The sequence below is a fragment of the Rissa tridactyla genome, chromosome W (assembly GCF_028500815.1).
Source record: "Rissa tridactyla isolate bRisTri1 chromosome W, bRisTri1.patW.cur.20221130, whole genome shotgun sequence".
Taxonomy (NCBI): Eukaryota; Metazoa; Chordata; class Aves; order Charadriiformes; family Laridae; genus Rissa; species Rissa tridactyla.
Window position 1 is genome coordinate 4,539,958 of NC_071496.1, and position 20,678 is coordinate 4,560,635.

A 20,678-nucleotide genomic window follows, 5' to 3' on the forward strand; every position below is an offset into this window, starting at 1 on the left:
TCTGGAGCACAGATGTGCCGTGATGGGAGAGCGGGGATGGCAAGGAAGGGCAACAGACATGAAATACAGAGTTAATGGCTTTCCTGCATATTTTAGGGAAGGATGATATGCCGGTTGCAGGCAGCAGTTGGTGAATTCAAGTATGTATTTAACATTCAAAGTCCATCTCTGCTCTGGGTAGGGCTGGTCAGAGCTTGCAGGGATTTACCAGGTTCATGGCCCAGAGCAAGATATGTATTCCCGTGAAGTTGGTGACCATCTAAACTAAGATCATGTCATAGAATCATAGAATGGTTTGCGTTGGAAGGGACCATAAAAATCATCTAGTTCCAGCCCCCCTGCCCCGGGCAGGGACACCTCCCACCAGACCAGGTTGCTCCAAGCCCCGTCCAACCTGGCCTTCTCTGGACAACCTGGGCCAGGGGCTCACCACCCTCACAGCAAAGACTTTCTTCCCAATATCTCATCTAAATCTCCCCTCTTGCAGTTTAAAGCTGTTCCCCCTCATCCCATGGCTCCCCTCCCTGATCCAGAGTCCCTCCCCAGCTTTCCTGGAGCCCCTTGAGGGACTGGAAGGGGCTGGAAGGTCTCCCCGGAGCCTTCTCTTCTCCAGGCTGAACCCCCCCAGCTCTCTCAGCCTGTCCTCCCAGCAGAGGGGCTCCAGCCCTCCCAGCATCTCCGGGGCCTCCTCTGGCCCCGCTCCAACAGCTCCGTGTCCTTCTGCTGTTGGTGCCCCAGAGCTGGAGGCAGCGCTGCAGGGGGGTCTCCCCCGAGCGGAGGAGAGGGGCAGAATCCCCCCCCTCACCCCGCTGTCCACGTGCTGGGGATGCAGCCCAGGATGCAGGGAGCTTTCTGGGCTGTGAACGCATGTTGCCGGCTCACGTCGAGCTTCTCATCCACCACTGTGCCACAGCAAGAATGTTTATCATGAAAGCCTGTTTTTTGCAGTGCCAGCCAATTCCTCTACTTCATCAACTGGAAGGAACAATGCTGAGGGAAAAGGTACGTCCTTCCTTCACCCAAAGCAGATGGATGCTGTATGTATCGATCTGAACTACAGCTTCCTTGGATTCCCAAGCCAAACCTGTAGTGGTCTCCAAGGTGAGGAGATCGGGCACAAAAATCAGCTGTCAGAGGGAAACTGATGACTGTGCTGTAGTTCCCTGCTGTGCTGAAAGGTCTCAAATTCCCTATTGCTTTGTATTTGATATCGTGCGTTTTTCCGGTTGGGAAAAGTGAATGAAAAAATGCTACCAAGGGTGGTGTATTGTGAGGGACGGCTCCAGGACTCGAAGAGGAAAAGCAAGAGAAAGTGGGAGGCTAGAAAGCTGGAAATTAAAAAGGAGTAAGGGACAGTCTTTGTAGACCCTTTCAACCTTTCTTTTAATTTTCTTGTCTGTTAAACTTTAGAGCAAAAGTTTAATCAGTTTATAATGACAGTATGCAATGGTATAGCATATATCCTCCGCAATCTTTTTGTCTTCACCACAGTAAAAAAAATAAATATGGAATGTAGTGTGATCATTGCCCCTTTTATTAAGCAAATATTTTGTCAGTGATTCCAGCGGAGGTGAACTCACAGCATTGTCCTTGTTTGCCATCTACTCTCATAGACTGCAAGGAGCTACAAATGCTACTAGTTATGATTTTTGTTAGCACATCAGGGAAGAGCTTTCCTCATCAATTAGCCAACTTTGGGACCAGTGGAACTTTCAGTGTGAATCTGGCATCGTGTTTCATTTTCTTAAGTGCCGCATGGCTTGCAAAAGAGGAATATTGATTCGGATGTTCCTGTGTCATCCACATCCGTGACACGATAATGGCACAAAATAAAGATCCAAAATGCCGATATAATATTTAGTTTTAAACGAATGGTGAAAAAAGCAGCTATGTGATGTAGAATACCTGCATTGCTGACTTTTCACCGTTTAATGTCCCAACATACTGAAGCACAATTGAAAGTTAGATGCATTGAGGAATACGTTTGCAGACTCCGAGCCCAATCAACCATATTTTTACTGTGCTTGAGCCCCAGATTTATCTTCCTCCTTTGCCTGGGTCCAAAGCCTTACTCTCTCACTGCCACTAGCTATTTTGTTGCTGCCGTTCGCTCACGTGGATCTTATTTATTGTCATTTGACAGAAACTAAAAATGCAGTTTAGAAAAGCTTTACCAAGAGTAATTGGTTCCCAGCAAGACCTTTCTAGCTACACAGTAACGTGAAAGCATCAAAGCGCCAGGAGAACTTTTTAAAAATGAGCTGCCCTGATGCTAAAATAAGCTTTAATTGATTGAGAATTGCACTGAGCCTGACAATGTGAACCATTTATTATTATTTTTCCTTTCAGGCTTCAGCTCCATGTGATTTAAAGTGACTGAATTACAGTTCCCACATACCTTCCTACCCACACTGCATGAAAAAAACCCCACGCACAAACTTCTTAGCTCCAGCGGAGCTGCTGGATGCACCTGGAAGAAAATAAAAAAGCTGTTTCAAAGTGAAATCTAAATAAAGGTGATGATGATGGGAATGTTCTGCAAAAAACCCCCTATTCTGGCTAAACGCTGTGCTGTGCTTCCCTCCCTCAGAGGAGAGCTCTCCTGGGGATATCTCTCCCTGTCAAAGGCATTTCTTTAATTCCCACTTTTAGAGCACTGGATCCCGGAGGCCAGATGCTGTCGCAACTCCTTGCGTTGGAGATTAATAATAGGCTGTGGATAAACTACCACTCTGGCTTCCCCATTTGAGGTTTTCAAAGAAAAAACACAATCAAGTGACTGTACTGTGCTATTTAAATAAATAACCTGTTCCAGGTTTGCTGGCAAAAGGTCAACACCACCACCAAAGACTGCTGATAAATGTGCAGAACTTTCTGGCCGATGGCAAGGAGGTCCTACGCCAGAGAGAAGGAAGCACTGGGAGTAGGTGGAATATAGCAAATGTCAATGGGGTAGATTATGGGGTTTCTTCTTGGCAGTGTGTTGTGAGGATGGAAGTCTGGTCAGACATTCATTAGTGATAACTAGTGGTACTTTTAAAAGTATGTCAGCCATGCTTATGGTGTGTTTGGGTGTGCGAGCAGGGAAGGCACAGATCACTACCTTTGGCCTGGGGAGTATTTTTAAACTCATGCCATGGGTCATGGGAAGCTGCAGTTTCCCCAAGGGCTATGCCTTGTTTAGGTCAGAACAACTCCCAAGCTAGCCCCAAGCTTTGGTTGAGTTTAAGATCTCATAGAATCATAGAATGGTTTGGGTTGGGAGGGACCTTAAAGACCATCCAGTTCCAACCCCCTGCCCTGGGCAGGGACACCTCCCACCAGCCCACGTTGCTCCAAGCCCCGTCCAGCCTGGCCTTGGATACCTCCAGGGATGGGGCAGCCACAGTTTCTCTGGGCAACCTGGGCCAGGGGCTCACCACCCTCACAGCAAAGAATTTCTTCCTCAGATCTCATCTAAATCCACTCTCTTTGAATTTAAAATCGTTCCCCCTTGTCCTATCACTCCACTCCCCGATAAAGAGTCCCTCCTCATCCCTCCTGTAGGCCCCAATCTCACTGTAAGTCCTTATCTGAGTTGTAGCCCTGGGCAATTCACTGCAGCCAAGAGCCAAACAAGTTTTTTCATTTAACTCCCAAAATTTCAATAGGAGGAAGATGCTTAAATACCCTTTTAGCTGCTGCCCTCAATCTCCCTGCCCGTGTCAGGCGCTGCCTGTGACAGCGCAGTGACTTTTACTGTTGCAGATCCAGCAAAGCTCAAACTGCTGGTAGAGGTGAGGGGTGATCCAGGCCCTGTCTATGGATGAGTTTCTCGGTCTGGGTGGCCAGATGTCCCCTTGGGACTCTCAGACTTGTTTGTCAGCCAAATGGGACATCATCGCCTCGGGTTTGCATCCTAGTATGTGTTTGCAAGCTGAGCAAGTTGCATGCTGCCGAACATCACCCCTAAATCACAATTCCTGCCCTCTGTCAAAGAGGCTAACAAATCTCTCTCTCCCCTTCCTTTCTTGCCTGCTTAAATTATAAATTCTCATGTCAAAAATTGGCTCTGCTAATGCCCCGCCTCAGCATCTAACACTGTCCTGTTCCAGGATTGGTCTCTATTTGCTACCTTAGGACAAATAAGCATGACCGAGGAATTCACGGCCGATCACAGATGCAAAGGAAGGAATTTGAAAGGGTCGCCAGTTTTATTAATAGCTATCTCCGTAACCGCATGCAGGTCAGACCGGACACTGTGCAGAGCTTAAAAGCTGAATCCACACTGTCACAGGAGGCGCAGAAGGATGTGCCTGGTCACAGTACTGTAGGGGCAGAGATTTGTTCCTTTAGGGTTGGTTGTCCACGTTTCCAGTGAGCACCTCCACAGTGCCAGAAGAGGAAATTAAAACGTATTTCAGGAAGAGTGGGGATTTTTGAAGACCACAGAAGCCAGCTGTTTGGTTTTTTTATTTATAATTTTTGTCATGGACTGAACTAAGCCAGGACTAGCATGGACTATTTTAAAAATGCGTCTGAAAACATGTTGGCTTTGCCTAGAAGAGTAACTCAAGTAAGCAGGTAGACTACCCAAGGCAACGCTCGTTGCCTCCAGTGTGTATTTAGTCACGTAATCAGTGCTGCAGGAGGACACCATGAAGAATGGTTTGAAAGCTGAATGTCTGGACTACTTGCAAGTTTGTGTGAACTGAAGCTGACGGTTAATTGAAGAGGAGTATACCTCCTTCCTTCGAAAATCAATGCTGAACTGTGGTAAACAGGCAAAGGTAACTTTACAACAGCCCAAATAATTTTCTAGAATATGTCTCTTCTACATCTTGATTATAAGCGTAGTGTAAAATTTCTGAAGTACTTAATTAGCTTGTTATTCAGAGGGATATTTACCCCCATTCTGGTTAGTAATACTGACTGACACAGCAGAACATAATACAAGATCAGACTCATTGTTTCTGTGAATTAAATCTAACTTTATATGCCATATTTTAGTTTTTTTTAAATATCTCAGATTACCATTTTTATTTTTGCTGTTAGAATTTATTGTTAAAATAGTGAAATATTTATTAACTGGCTTTTTCAGCACTAGGTAATGTGTGATCCTTATTCTGACCATGGGAAATATTTGTTCGTTGTAGTGGTAATGCTAGAATATTTCCAGGGAAAAGAAACGTCAAAACTTTCAGTGGCCATTAAACTTATAAAGTGAGTGTCACTGACTCCAGCACTTTCACAAGAAGGTTCTAAGTTTTGGATTTGATGAGCTAGGTGGGAGTTATGACTTGCTTGGGATACAGGCAGGATCATGTTCCCATTCTGAGAGCAAATGTTGGCCATGGAAACCCTTTGACCCCTCCACGGTTCTGCCAACACCTCAGTCCTGTTGATTTGGCGCTAAAGCCAAGGCTCCCATGCAGTGCTCCGAAATCAAACTTTTAAGAGATGATTCCTGTAAAAGCAATTCGGTCCTGTTTCTTTTTCCCTGCAGGGAAACTGAGCTTCCATCCTTCTCAATTACCTGCAGGGTTTCTGTGAGCCTGTACGGGATCATGACAATGATGCTAAACTTCCTATATTTTCTAGGAATCTGGAAACACCACTGGGAAAGCAAAGCTGTCCCTAGCATTGAGCCCTGATTAATTTCACACTTTGCTATATGTTTTAGCAAGCTATAAGGAACTGTCAATAGTAAATGTCCAGCACTATAGCCATGGCAGCCACTGCCTTAGAGCTTCCTACCAGCGAGAGGAAGACCTCGCTTCTTTTTCAACAGAGATGGTGTCAGCAGTGTAAAAAATATTATGCACCGAGGTCAGTTCTTCTCCAGTGCTTATGTGACCCATAACTGGAAGGAAACTGGTCATGATTCAATAGATGATGTAATGTATATCCACTGTGCAGACCATATGTTATTGTCAGGACACCTCCTCTTATTTAGGCAGCTCCACAGGTAGGAGGCCGGGTGCCAACGTAGATGTTGTCATCTCCTCGTGGCTTAGCCCTACTCAGGAGGAAATAAATGTTTACATCTTGGCTGAATCCTTTCAGCTTCCTTTAATATCCCAGTTTAAGACATATGGATTTGTGGCAGTGATGGGGGACTAGACATTGTGTTAACCACTAGATTATGCTAATAAATTCAAGTTTTATATCTGCAAAAGAATTAATATTGATAAGCATATGTTTATGAGTTTCATATTCAGTAGAACCTTCCAGGCATACACCTAATGTGCCAGTGCTTTGCAAAATCAGGGATCTGTTGACACAGGCATCGTAGAAACGGCAAATAGGCTTCATTTAATTTTAATTTAGGGGGAAAAAAAGATACTAGATCGGGATGTAAAAAGTGTTCTACTAAAACCTTTTACAGCCTGTAGTATTCTGCTGTGCTGTGTGTGAAGTTCTTCAACCTGCATAATGGTCTTGAAGAAGAGTGGAGAGTGGCGGAGTTCCTGAAAGGGAACATGAAGCATGTTTTGCTTTACTCTGAACCTGTACAGTACTGTGAGTTCAACATGTTCAGTCATGTACCCCTTGATTTAAACAACCAACAGACAGATCCTGCTTTCCGAGACACCAAATGCCCTTGCTTTCAGCTGAAATTAGAGTGTGCAATCAGTCAAACGCTAATTCAAATGACAGGTTCAGTGAAAGGTACTTAAGGAAATTCCCAATCAGGCCTGCCCATCCAAAGTGAATTCTTCTCTTTCATTTGCGTTAAAAAATAAACTGCAACTTAGAAATAAGGACTGAATATTGTCCTTTCAGCAGAGGCGTGCTTTTTCCCTGCATGAGAGAAGAAGAGTCTTCTCTCATGCAGGGAGAAGATTTTGTCCAGGTTTTGTCCTTTTGCTAATTCCGCTTTCCTTCTCTGGAGCTTCAGAAATATGGTCTTGGTGGTTAGCCAAGACATCTTTGTATTTGAGATTCAATTTTAACTTTTTTTTTCTTCTTTTTTTTTTTCTTCTTTTTATTTTTTCATTTCATTCTGCTTCATTTGGACTTAAGAGCAAGTGATGAGCTCCCATTGGAGGGTATCACCGTGTGGAACATGTTCGTGTTTGTCATGTCAGAGTCTCGCTGCTCAGGCTGGGGGAGTTTCTGATGATAGATTGTCTCTGATGATATTTAGCAAAGAGCTCACATACAACAAAGGCCAGCAACGTGTAAGCCCAACTGCTTCTGTCAGCTTCATATTATGACAGGCTAAGAGCAGTTCCATTTTGCCACTCTTGCTTTAGCCTCTGAAGTCTATACTCCAAGAAATAATAAAGGAATACCCTTTCTGAGCTTGTGCATATCATGCAGCTTATCCATCTCTCTCTCACCATTTTGTAAGAGGCATTTTGAGTAGCTGATACTAGTTAAGTGGTCCTCTGATGACGGAAGAGATCTTATTTAGTGTGTTCCTGTGCTCTGGCATGAGGCTGACTGGAGTGTAGAGTGATGTGGCCCACCTGGAGTACTACCTCCAGCTGTGGGGGCATCAACATCATAAGGACATGGACCTGTTCCAGCAGGATCAGAGGAGGCCACGGAAATGCTGCAAAGGCTGGAGCCCCTCTGCTGGGAGGACAGGCTGAGAGAGCTGGGGGGGTTCAGCCTGGAGAAGAGAAGGCTCCGGGGAGAATTTAGAGCCCCTTCCAGTCCCTAAAGGAGCTCCAGGAAAGCTGGGGAGGGACTCTGGATCAGGGAGTGGAGCCATAGGATGAGGGGGAACAGTTTTAAACTGCAAGAGGGGAGATTTAGATGAGATATTGGGAAGAAATTCTTTGCTGGGAGGGTGATGAGCCCCTGGCCCAGGTTGCCCAGAGAAGCTGTGGCTGCCCCATCCCTGGAGGGGTTCAAGGCCAGGTTGGCCGGGGCTTGGAGCAACCTGTTCTGGTGGGAGGTGTCCCTGCCCAGGGCAGCGGGGTGGAACTGGATGGTCTTAAGTTCCTTCCAACCCAAACCATTCCATGATTCTACGACTCCCTGTATGCTGCCAGTGCCACTGTAGCTACATTGTCCGTTGCAGGGTCAATACCTCCGTGACCAGCAGTCAGTGCTGTACACAGCGCCTGGGGCCCAGTCATGCCCAGCAAATCTGTGTTTGCAACACAACTCACTGTTATGTCCTTTTCCCCAAGCCCTTCTCAAAATCTGGAGGGGCTCTTTTGCTGCCTGTTTCTTGCTCAAATGCAGGATGTAAAATAATTTAAGAAATTTAAATTATTTTCTGCAGAGGCCTGATGCTTTCAAGGAGGCCTGTCCTTGACAAGTCAAACTCGCAAAGGGCCCCTGGGAATGAATGCTGGCATTGCTCATTCAGCCCTTCTGCATGCATTATATGACTATTTTCACTTACAACGCTTGAGCATATTTTGAAAATTTATCGATAGACATCCTATTTCTTTATGCTTGCACAGAGCTGCTCTGCTTCCAGTTCTGCAGTATTATTGTGGGCTGAAGGCAACAAACAGATTTCTTTTACATGTGACATCGGGAACGGTTTCTGCGCAAGATCTGGCGCAGAAAACCCTCTCCAATTACAATATATATGTTTGTACTTTGCTTTTTGCTTTACGCGTGCAGCTTTCCTGCTCATCGGCCTCTCAGGTGCTGTATCTTCTGGCCAGCTCGATTTAGCAGAGAAGGTTGAGAGGACACACAAAATCAAAGACTGGCTGAGAGTACACGACGCTTCCAGGCTATTTACTGCAGCTCAGGCTGACCATCAGTCCAGGAGAAAGAATATCTCATGGCTCATGAGTTTGGTGCGCTACAGCACAGATATCGGAAGCAAAAAATCACTTTGAATGAAGAGGAATAGAAGAGAAAAGGCAGAAAGTGTTTTCACCAAAACCTAAGTGAAATTGGTGATTGAAAATTGAAATCTGCAAAACTGCCATCATACCCATAGAAGGTCATAAGTAGCCAAATTCTATGCTCTGATACTTTGGTGTTATTGTAAAATAACTCCTGGAGCAACTGAGACACTTTTCTTGGAGATGATTTTCAAAGCTATGAGTAAAAATCTAACAAATCAAAGCATTAAGTGCCTTTTTCTTCACATCTACCCTGACTGGCCTTACCTCTCAGCTTCCCCATAAAAAGCTACTTGTGTAGTATCTTGGGTCCCAACCTGGGATTTCTGATGGCAGTAGATTTCTGATGGCTGTAGTGCTTTTCCCGTTACCGAGAAGGTTATGCGGTTAGATCCATCTAAATGGTATGGCTCCTGTATGGAAACACTCTCGTATTCTATGGGCTTTCACGAACTGATTGTTAAAAGAAACATATTTGGCCCTAGAGCTGAAGACTTTGACAAGAGGGAATCAAACTGCTTTTGCTATTTAATTTGCAGTCCCCTGGTATGTGTATTATTCCCAGTACAGTAAAAATGAGTGCATCCAACTCAGTTATTTTCTTAACCAAAATATTTTTCTTTGACTCATAGGATGGTTTAGGTTGGAAGGGACCTTCAAGATCATCCAGTTCCAACCCCCCTGCCATGGGCAGGGACACCTCCCACTAGACCAGGTTGCTCCAAGCCCCGTCCAACCTGGCCTTGAACCCCTCCAGGGATGGGGCAACCTCCAGGGATTCTTCCCCTGGTTCAGGAAGACCCTGAACCACAAAAGAGTAGGAGAGTGTTTCCAAGGAAGTATCAGTATGTCCTTGCCCTTTTTTTCTGTTTTTCCCTGTGTATCCACCACTGGCCAGTGTCAGGGACAAGGCTCTGCGCTGGATAATCTTTGATCTGACCAGGGATCACCACTCTTTTTATATGCGCAGGTGATAATGGGAGCCTTTATCGGGACTGACAAGTGCATGTGTGAGAGCTTTGAAAGGGGCTGAAGAAAGCGTCAGAGGCTGGATGTCCCCAGGGGGTTCCTGCCTGCAGTTCAGGGTGACCGGATTCCTACCTTAAACGCTTTTGATACTTCTGTTGCTTAAAAGTAGGTAGGGCAAAGCCAGCAGGCTTTGTTTTTTTCTTAGCCCTTAATTTTCTTTACTGAATTGCCCTAGGTGATGCTGAGGACTAGCCTTGGCTTCAGGAACTGGGTTGAAAGGGTTGCACAAAGTTACCTTTGGCCCTTCTTCCCATGCAGCACCAATTACAGCTGAGACAGAGTTCAGGAACAGTCCCTGTTTGCTGCTTCACACAGCTGGGCTGCTGGCACACTGGAACATTTTGCATATGCTGATTTGACTGTTGGAAAATTTAATCGCACAAAAATCTGCCCATTCTCTTAGACGAAGAATTTTTTCCCCGCATTTTGTTGTCAAAATCCTTTTCCCATCTGTTATTGGGGCAAAACAACCTTCTAGCCAGGATGTTTCATTCATGAATAAAGCTTTTATTGGAACTTGTTTTAAGAAGCTAAGGGTTGGGGGAAGCTTTTACTCCCAAAGAAATCAGCAACAAAACTCCCATTGATTTCCCTGGGAGCTGAATCGAGCCCCTCCTGACGATGGGGAGATTTTTAGAGGAGTTACGATGGCCGTGGATAAGGTCTTGTTGCTTTGCCCTTTCAAAAGAGAACTGTTTCTGGTCGAGGAACAATCCGAATATTTGTCTCTTTAAATGAATGGTTCTTAGAGCCTGCACGGAGATGCAGTCTCCCTCTCTGCGGCTGTGAGGCTACTCAGAGCCTCCAATAAATCAGCATGCAGGAACTGAGAGCCGTGTCCTTGAAGAGATGCACGGTGACCTTGCTTACGCTTACTCCGGAGGAATAACCGGGGGGAAATACAGGAGCCCAACTAGTGAGCGGTCTATGACTAAAGGCACTGCATTCTGCCTGCAAATGCTGAAGTACCGAAGGCACGGTACGGACAGCACGCTGCTACACAAAATGCAGCTTTCCTTTCTAGCCTGACCAGATTGCTGCTGTTGTTTTTTTTGCAGGGGGCTGAATGAAATCCTCATGATCGTTACACGCTTGTTCAATAATAGCACACCCCAGTCACGTCTCCTTGCAAGCACATTTCGTTGGAATCGCTGAGCAGAAGCAAAGAAGAGCTGACGACTATGTGTTTCCAACGCGGGTTGCCGGAGCCCTGTGTTTGCCATTGGCTGCAGTTTTCTGGTTTATTTGCAGCTTCCCCCATCTGGAATATGAAAATGGGATTGAAGTAGATAATTGCTAGCAGCGGGTTTTCAAGAGAGGCTTAGATGGAACAGAATGCCTCTTGCACAGCACAGGCTGCCTGAGCTGAAAGAGCTCTGAGAGATGATTTTAGATGTTACCCACGTCTGAATCTCCTGGAAACTTTACCGTGGAAGCAAGCCATTGCGCACAATCCTGGAGCTAACATCCAAAAGGGGCAAGGAAGGGGCAGCAGGGCCAAACAATGGGATACCTTGTCCTTGGATTGCTCAGAGAAAAGCCAGCAAGCGTTCCCCTCCGCTTCCCAGCAAAAGGGGCATGAAGGCGACAATGAACTGAATTTTACCCAGCGGAGCTTCAGTGGCTTTTAAGGATGGGATACACTGACCCTTCGTCAAGCAGGGATTTGCTGGGAAACAGAACTTTGTTCTTCATATTCATCTGCGCCTTTGCCGTGGTCACCTTGCTGCAGCAGATCCTCTATGGGAGAAACTATCTCAAAAGGTAAGGGGGGATTTGAGGGAATAGGAAAAGTTGTCTGATCGGACTGAATGGAGAAAGAGATCCAGCCGTACCATTATAACGGTTCAAACCACTTCTCGGTGTCGTGCTGACAATATTAATATCTTGTCAATCTGGGAAGGTGCATCCAGCATCTGTAATGTCTGTTAGATCATTAATAAAGGAGGATGTTAGGCGGAGTGTAATGATTTGTATGTTTGTTAGATTGTGTTTTAATCCTCAGCTGTTGTAAAAATCTAAGTCTTGCTTAACTTAAGATAGACTGACTTATACCAGCTGAGTATTTGCCCCTGATATAGGCTCTTCACCCTATGTAAGTTCAAACTGAAATGGCTTGAGAGGTTGAAGTAAGGCAGTATGTTCATTACCTGAACTTTAATGTCTTTAGAAACAAACATGCTGATGAAATTCCTAAAATCAAAGTGGCAATATTAGTGTTCCAAATAACAGCACTTTATTTTGTCACTGCCATATTCTCATGAGTTTGCTGCTGAGGCTGCTTTATTGTAGAGCACATCAGCCTTTGATCCGAAAACGGTACCGCTCTTTTTATGGCAGACAGCAGTGGGGATGATCTTCCAAGTGTTTGACCTTGACCCATGCAGAGTTTATTTTACTTAAATCTAGTTTGAGGTGTTATGGCTTGTATGATTTTATAAAGGGGAACGTTTCTCTTACATGCTTTGAGGTAAGTGGGTTTCGGTAGTGTAGGTAGCTGCTGTGGAATTTTTTATTGGAATTTAGCTGCATTTTGCCAGGAGAGATCAATGGTTTGATTCTTGCCTAGTTTGCAACTCATGTAGTTGTTTGCCTTATGCCAAGAACAAGCAAAATGCTGACAAATCAGCAAATGTTTCTCACTGGGAGGGAAAGAACAAGCATGTTATTAATATGTATAGACAGGAGTATTGTAGTTTATCCACAGAACAATTTCTGTGCCTTGCTCAGCCGTGAGGCCTTGGCTGGGGGACTCCATCTTGTTTTGGGCACCTCACTTCCAGAAAGACGTGACTCCGTTGGAAGGAGCCAAAGGAAAGCAGCAAGAACGAGCAGAGGTGTAGAAAAAGTGTGCTTGTTTGGCTTGGAGAAAATTGAGGGGAGATATAACTGTCTTGAAATGCCCAAACTATTTCTGCCAAGAGGAAGGTAATAAACACATCCCTGTGAAGACTCATGAGATGACAAGGAGTCATGGGCTTAAGTTGCAGCCGGAAAAATTTGGCTTTAACCGTGAAGGGAAACTTTTAAAGAATAAAAAGTTGCTTGGGGAGGTATAAAATCTCCATCTTTGGGGCCTTCAGGAATCTGTTAGGTAGACAAGGGTAGTACCAAGCTGCCTTGGTGTTGAGAAGGTGACTTTATGACCAGTTCAGGTCTCATCTTGCCTTATTTTCTCAGTTTTTCCTATTTGTTCTATAGGCCTTGCAGCCCTACCAATACTTGCTTTTCTAAGTTGACGTGACTGCGACAGGATTACAGCAGTGAAAAATAAATCCAAAGTGTAGACTGAAATAAAAAATAGGAAAGTAAAGATAAAATGGTGAGAAGATGCAACTAAAACTCTTCCAGTGGGTGACCTCTGTGGCCGCTCTCTGTCCTGCTTCATGCCCTGGGAGCTTCTCCAGTCATCAGACAGCTGCAAGGAATGAAAAAAAGGTTGATGTTTGTTTCCCCGGCTTGGACAAAGTCTGGTTCTGAGCATTCTGCCATCAAAGGGACTCAGGCAGGGAGATGTGCATGCGTTTTGTCACTTTGGCTGGAAAACACAGTTCATTTATTTATTCTTTTTTTATTCCAGCTTGTAATGGTTTGGGTTTTTTCCTTTTTTTTTTTTTTTTTTTAATCACATGAAAAAGTCTCAGGGGGTTCCCCCTGACTCAGCGCAGGGAAAAAGCACTTTGCCTCCTTTCTGCTGGGAAGTGGTAGTTCCCATCTTCCATGGAAATAAAAATGCAGGATGTGGCAGTCTCAGGCTGTCGGTTATTAATGATAGAAAGGTGATTTACACAGCAGCCCACATCGTTACCATAATATTATCATGAAGGTACTTTTTCACTTTTTCTTTCCCTCTCTCGCTTTCATGCCCTGCAGTGCGTTATGGTGACCATTCCCAGGCAGTCTGATTGCCAGTCTTCTCCGTGCAGGGGTAGCCGTAACCTTTAATTACTCTTTTATTTGACAAACCTCCGGTCTTAAATCCCCTGTTAGAAGCTGATACTGTCTGTGAGGTTCCTTGGACACATTATAGCTTGCACCTCCAGGGATCACGGTGGAGCTGGTGGTTTTGGAGAGCATCCTTGCAGAGGAGAAGTGGGATATTTATAACTCCGGTGCCGCTTGCCAAGCTGGAGCTTGGGGACGCTGCCTAAACCTAAAGCCATTTACTCGCTAGGATTCAACGTGCTGCTTGTGTCACGATAGCCTTTGCTTGCATCCCAACATCTGCAACAATAACAGGCCTCTGGGCGTCTTCTCAAGGCAGTGGGAAGAAATTCCCTCATGTATTTAGAGAAACCTGAAGATTGCCCTGAAATACTGTTCCAGTAAATCTACAATGCTTTTAAGGCTAAATATAACACAGGGCTAGCTTGTTTCTTGCAAGAAGATGGTGGAAATGGGTAAAGGCCAGCAAGGCAGAGGGAATTGGACCTAAAACAAGCAGCTTGGCCACAGCGCAGGGGACAGCATAGACTACAGACTGGTCCCAATAAGCGGTGTGGACAAAGGCACGCTTTTCTGAGTGAAAGATGGAAAAATTAGCTGTATGGCTATAAGCTGTGCCATGCCACTTGCCCTTACAAGGTTTTATTGCCATAAAAACCCACCTGAAGCTCTCCATGGAGGGTGCCGTGGAGGCTGTTGGTCCTGTGTTTGCCCACGGCCATGCTCCCAAAGCCTGGCTGTGGGGATGGCAGGACTGCAGGCAGGAGAGGATGCTCCAGGAAGGAAACTCTGCTCAGTGAAATTTGACAAGGGGCCCAGCCTCTCGTCAAGTCCTCTCTTTCCCCTTAATGAGATATTAATGAGCTCCTGGCATTGCTGGAAGAAGGAAGGGGCAAATGTAGAGATTGAATTTCTAGGTATTCACACATTTTTCACCCACTATATAATGTTCTCTGCTCCTTCCCTGGCTGTTTTGTACCGTGTCATTGGAAAGCAGAATCCTGCCCACCTTTTTTTGCCCTTTTCCAGTTTTCCTCCACGTAGGATGGATGTGGGTGCTCTCAGCAAGGCCAACGCATCGTCCCCGTAGTAGCAGCTAAACTCCTAACGAGAGAGTTGAACTGCAAGCTGGAGAATGACATTGGGAAGCTCTGGTCTCTGTAGCTCCTGATCCTGAGTAAAAAGGATGATGAAATGAGATATAATTAAGGGACTTTAATACGGATCTCTGGGGTAATTATTTTTATTTTAGGATTAATGTGATGATTAAAAATCCGCTGCATTGATCTGCTAAAGTAGGTTAAATGCTGTGGACTTCTGCTTAAATCCAGAGCTGCCGCTTGCTTTTGTATTGACTCATCTTTCCAATTCTCGGCTTTCAGCTGAATTTTCTTTTGAATCAGATGCTCAGCTGAGGGCTGGCCTTTTTTTTTTTTGTGAGCTCTTGTTTGGCCAGCAGGGCGTAATCCTGGATTACAACAGGAAACTACCACTACAGTAAAAAATGTTGAAATAGTCCCTGTCTTCATCTCCCAACCTGTTGTATGGGAGAGATCAACAGGACAGTCCTTGCCTGCTTTGGCAAGGGAAAAATATCAGAGCAATACTTTGCTATAGACCTATATTCTATTGGCAGGGGATTCACTAAATACTGGGTTTTTTTTTTAAAAAAAAGCCTGATTTCTGCTCAGGGTGCGAGTCAGCTGAAGAAGAGAATCTGCCCCTTTAAAAATATTTCTTTTTCAGCCAAGTGAAGAGAACATGTTTTCGAAGCTATTAAAGACTTTAAACAAAGATTACCCTGGGGTTTGTCAGAGGGAGTGTGTACAATAACTCAAAAAAATCACACAGCAAGAAACAGCAAACCTTCCCATGCAAGCAACCTGCATTATTTGAAAGCGTTTCATCTTTGAAATGAGAATAAAACATCACTCCTATGCGTGTGTACCCTGTAATTAATATCAGACTCTCATAACTTGAGGTTATACCACCGTTTGGGGATTTCTGAAGCAGCTTTTATTCAACAGTTGCAAATCAATCCCCAGACATCTTTACCCCTTCCTTACCCTCATAAGAAAGGTGGCTTATGATCCTTTTATACACAGTATGGGCAAATAAGGAATAAACACACAGAAAATAAACCTGGACTATACCTTGAGGGATCATTTACTCTGTACCATGCTATGAGACAAGATCAGATCTTACTTATACCAGCGACAGCAGTAATTGCGATGTGGACACGGAGGCTGCATGTGGCCTGAGTTGTATTTTATACTCAGCTTGGGTTCTTGAGGAACTACAGCCAACTCACGTCAGTTGAGAGATCCGGCCCCAAACCTGGTATGTCCTCCTCTGCCCTATTCATAACACTCTGTGAAGATGTTAACCGTAACCTAAGACCAGTGTTAAAAGTCTTTTTCCATTGAAATATTTTTTCCCAAGAGACGTATGCCGAAGGTCACCTAATGAGTCATCTCTCCAACACACAGCTCCGTGCCCCCTGCTTTACTAACCAGAGTGAAATATTATCCCAACGAAATGACATACGACCTGCGAGTCACCTCGCTGAATCCCTGATGGGGCTGTAGAGCAGGTGTTGGCTTTGGTTTGTTTTCTTCAGAGGAGAAGAGCACTGGAAACTTCAGGAGACAGCAAAGTCTTGAAGCTATATACACCAATACATGTATGTATGGGATATGGCCATCACCTTAAAGTGACTGGATCCTAGTCTAGCATAGCAGGAGAAGCTGAGACTCCAGCCATGCTGTTCTTGTTACGGGATATTCCGAACCGCATTTCAAAAGGTTGGGGATCTGGGAATTGGCATCCCCATCGTGCCTAACTAACCTTGCAAAGGCAGAGAGCTGAACCAGCTCCCCGAGGGGTCAGAGCAGCACTGGAGCCTGTGCTGGGGGAGAGACGGCAGTGGGACGGAGGGGGCAGAACAATCAGGGAGCTGATAGATTAACTCAGCTGCCTCTAAAGTCATTCCCCACTGGTCATCCCATTCCCTTTCTTATTGCTGCTGTTTGTTGCTTTCCATAATGCTCCCGTCTCTCCACATCCAATAGAAGGAGAGAGCTCACAAGTACACGGCAGCTGAATTAAAGCTCTGCAAGAATTTGCAATCACAGCTCTATCGTGGCTGCAACAGAGACGTGTATTGCGAAAAGCATCCCAAAGCCAAAATCTTACCTTCTGCTACTTGGAGGTTTTTTTCCTGATCCATAATTTTAATTTGCTTTTAAGGAAAAGCATTGAGGGGCTGATATTTTAGAACCAAAGCATGAGGGCCTATTATTTCCTCTCCTGTGCTCCCTGGCAGTGCTCTCTATGGCTCTGGTGCAGAAATCAGAAGGGTTTGAATCCCTGCTCTCTCTAAACTTGCTTTATTTCTAGCATTGTTGGGTTGCAGCTCTGCTGTTAAGATGGCAAAACCACTTGCAGATCTAGTCTGCGAATTGCCAGTTCTTCTCCGTTCCCCAGATGACAGTAAATTAAGGGTAATGAAAGTCAGTTATTTCAATATTTCGCGTGTGCAAGTTGCATTATCCTGAGTGTGTCATCCCATGGTGTATTACATTGTGGTCCTTCCTGAGCTCAGACCACAGGGGATGTGAGCCACTACAGGGTGACCTACAGATGGTTGCCCCTTTCGCTGTGGCTGTGGCCATCCGGCAGTCCCTAATCCAGTTCCCACAAGCCCACCCTGCACAGGAATGGTTGGTTTCCTTAGGGTTTGAATCATGTTGGGCTGTGGGAGCTCTGCAGAAGTTTCTTGCCCTGGAGCAGTGAATTGTAGGTGTCCCGTTTACCAGCCGAGAGGTGGCTATCGCCCTGATTAGTATCACTGATTAATACAGAGACAATTAAATCCTAATTCTAATCCAAATAATAACCAGTAGCAGCTTGCTTCAGTCTCTGGCTTTGTTGTGCGGGGATCTAGGCCTGCTTCTGTCCATGCCAACAGGTATTTTTTAATATTTGCCTGAGTATCAAGGCTAACTGCGTTTTCTGCACTTTACACAGATCTGTTGCCTCCGAATAACAAAATAATGGTTGCGTTTTGCCAACGCCCAGCATTCAACACCGGTGAATCAAAGCCCTTTCATCCAAAGTGGTTTAAACCCCGTGACATTTCTTTCCAAAACGTCTCTGTTCTAACCTGCCCTGGACATGTTTTATGTCGGTTTGAAAAAATTAGCTGCTTGCCCTCTGTGTGTACAGGCAGGTACAAAGTTCAAGCTTACCTACATTTGTAGCAAGTCAAACCCAGCACCCAGTCGTCTTCTTTTGAGTTTTTCTACACCTGTGCCTACCATGGCCCCAGCTGTGGGCGATCACATCCTTGACCGCTGTCCTCCATGGCCAGTGTTGCAGACCTAGTAACTTCCGTCTTTTATTTTTGGCCTGATTGGAGTTTCCTGATCGTTCTTACACTTGCTGAGTTTGGTTCAGACATAATCGCTGTGCAAAGCTTCGTATTTTCTTCCTTTCGCTGTGCCTCATTCTTACCCTTGATTGCTTTTTCATTTAATTTCATTTCTCATTTTTTAATTCAAGTGTATTCATTGCTTAGCAGTCCGTGCCTCCCTTGGGAAAGTCATGGACTTAACCTCTCATTTCTTTGAGGCATCCTTGCCCTTCATTGCTTGCATCCATTTTCCTTTTTCATCAGCCCTGCAGATAGTCACTGTCCTTCCACGTCCTCTTTATTTAATTAGGTTTATGCTTTAGTTCTCACGATGAAAACTTTTGAAGTTTTCTCTGGTAGTTTCATGGCACTTTTTGTAAGAACAAATACAGCCCAGGCTAGGCTTTTCACAGTCCCAGCTGAAAATCTGAGGCAGTCAACAGTTTGGAGGTCTTGCACAAATAGTAGGAGGAGATTGTGCCTTCCACTTCCGTGCACGGAGAGAGGGATATTGCCTGCTCCTGTGGCTGATACGGGGTACAGACATGTTAACTCTAAATGGCATTTTGCTCATTGTCTTCAGCACAAGTCCCCGGTGAAACTGGGGCTCTGTGGGCATGTTTACACAGAAGAATACAGGGCAGCGTAGGGACACTTGACCTGGCGCTAAATATATTAGTTTTGGAAACGTGAGATGCGAAGCAATGAGCTCAGCCGGATCTCTAATGCTATGGTGAGATTGCTCGTGGTGCCCATCCTGTGTCAGGTGTCTTTGCACTGAGCTACCATCTCAAATGTCAGAATTTCCTGGTATCTTAAAATATTTGGGTTTTCCTGTGAGTTTCAGGGCTTGACTGGCCTTTTTTTTTCTTGATAAGAAAACAACCCGCCTCACTGTCAGCTCATTCTGTTGCGGGCTTTGTGTTGCCCCTAATTATTACAAATAATATTTTAATTATGAATATTTATTAAACAGTGAATTGATACTGATTATCTATTACTCCTTGGATGTTTATCTTCCAGCCACAGATGAGAAAAGGAAAGATTGTATTGTTTTGAAAGGTATCCTTTGATGTTCTAGTCAACACTCCAGCCCATTTAAGCTGACTAGTTGAATTTTGGTGTTGATTCTATTTTATCTTTCTTGGGGACTGATTTTAGATCAGGTTTTCCAGATGTTGCATGTGAATATTTCATACAAGCTTCAACCCAAATGTGAAATGTGTGACGTGAAACAAAACCTTTTTTTCTGTATAATGGTGGTTATAATCCAGCAGCTTCCCACCTATGTTTCCAATTTTGCTCTTTGTGCTAGTCAAAATATACTCCTCCACCACTTTATTACTACCATTTCCCTCGAACATGCCGAGCCAAGCTTGTCCCTGGTATAATACGGTATGGCCAAGTGTGTGGTGTAACCAGACGCGCCCATTTCCCACATCCTCCACCCACAGTTTGCTTTTCGTGGGACCCATATTTCTTCCTTTTGTTGTGAATACTCCATTCCTGCCCTCCCACCTATTTTCCTACGTTTTCAAAACCTTTTCTAAGGGTTTTTTTTCCCGATAAGATAGGAAGCAATCAGCTCAGCAGTTACCCACTGTCAGTCAACTTGCAAAGCCGTAGGTCAATGAGACAAAAAATGGTCTCTGTTAATGGAGCGAGCAGAAGTATGTATGTCTATGTATCCAGCCTAAAACTTGCATTTTGCTCATTTTACTGGAGAAATAAGTATTTTTCTAAACTGAACCGGTCAGATTCAACCCTGCTTCCACTGAACGCAAACAGGAGTTTTATTACGGGCTCACATAAGAAGGGGAGCGTCCTGCTCATGTACATGAGTTGTCCCCAGAAATGTTTTATTTCTTTGTGCTGTGCCTGGGAGGGTTATGCCCATGGATTCTCCACCGAAAGAGGCCGATATCCACATGATATTTTTCTGGCATTATAGCCCAGGTGAATTGGATCTGGACTGCTATAGGCAGATTTACGTTTCTTTCTTTCATCTGTGCTGTGTCTGTCTAGATTGCCGTGCTTTGAATATTTATTTCAAAATGGATTAGAGTGTTTGAAGTGATAGTAAACTATTCAAGTAAGCATTTGCCTTTCTCTTGTCATCTAAATTCATTGTCTTCAGGGCCTGAGTCTGGGCTTTTTGTCAGGAAAGGGGAGTTTATGGACACGGAGACTAGGCTGCTTTGACTCTGCTGGGTTGGGTTTGATCTCAGCACCTCATTGTTACCGAGTGGATGCTTTACTGCATTTAAGCCCCTCTGATGTCTTTTCAGGTTCAGTGTAAATAAACTTGTTGTTTCTGGCCTGCGTGACAAAAAAAAGGATCCTTGTTTTTTCTCCCAAACTCCTCTTATTGTACCTCTGTTGGCTCCTATGGTTGTCTTCACTTGTGCAGCAATCTCCCACACTGGAGACTCCTGATATTCCTCTTTCTTAGTGAGCTTCTCTTACTCTCTGTTCCATTTTAGTGA

General features: G+C 44.7%; 1 protein-coding gene across 3 annotated transcripts in view; it reads left to right on the top strand.

Annotated features, from left to right (window-relative positions):
* LOC128902104 (alpha-2,8-sialyltransferase 8E) overlaps positions 1-20,678 on the top strand; it is a 71,501-nt gene that overhangs the window by 14,704 nt on the left and 36,119 nt on the right. For all 3 annotated transcript variants that reach the window (XM_054184481.1, XM_054184483.1, XM_054184482.1), the window contains exon 2: positions 10,892-11,597. In XM_054184481.1, the coding sequence (XP_054040456.1) occupies positions 11,467-11,597 (131 nt within the window). In that variant the 5' untranslated portion in view covers positions 10,892-11,466. The remainder of the gene's footprint in view (positions 1-10,891; positions 11,598-20,678) is intronic.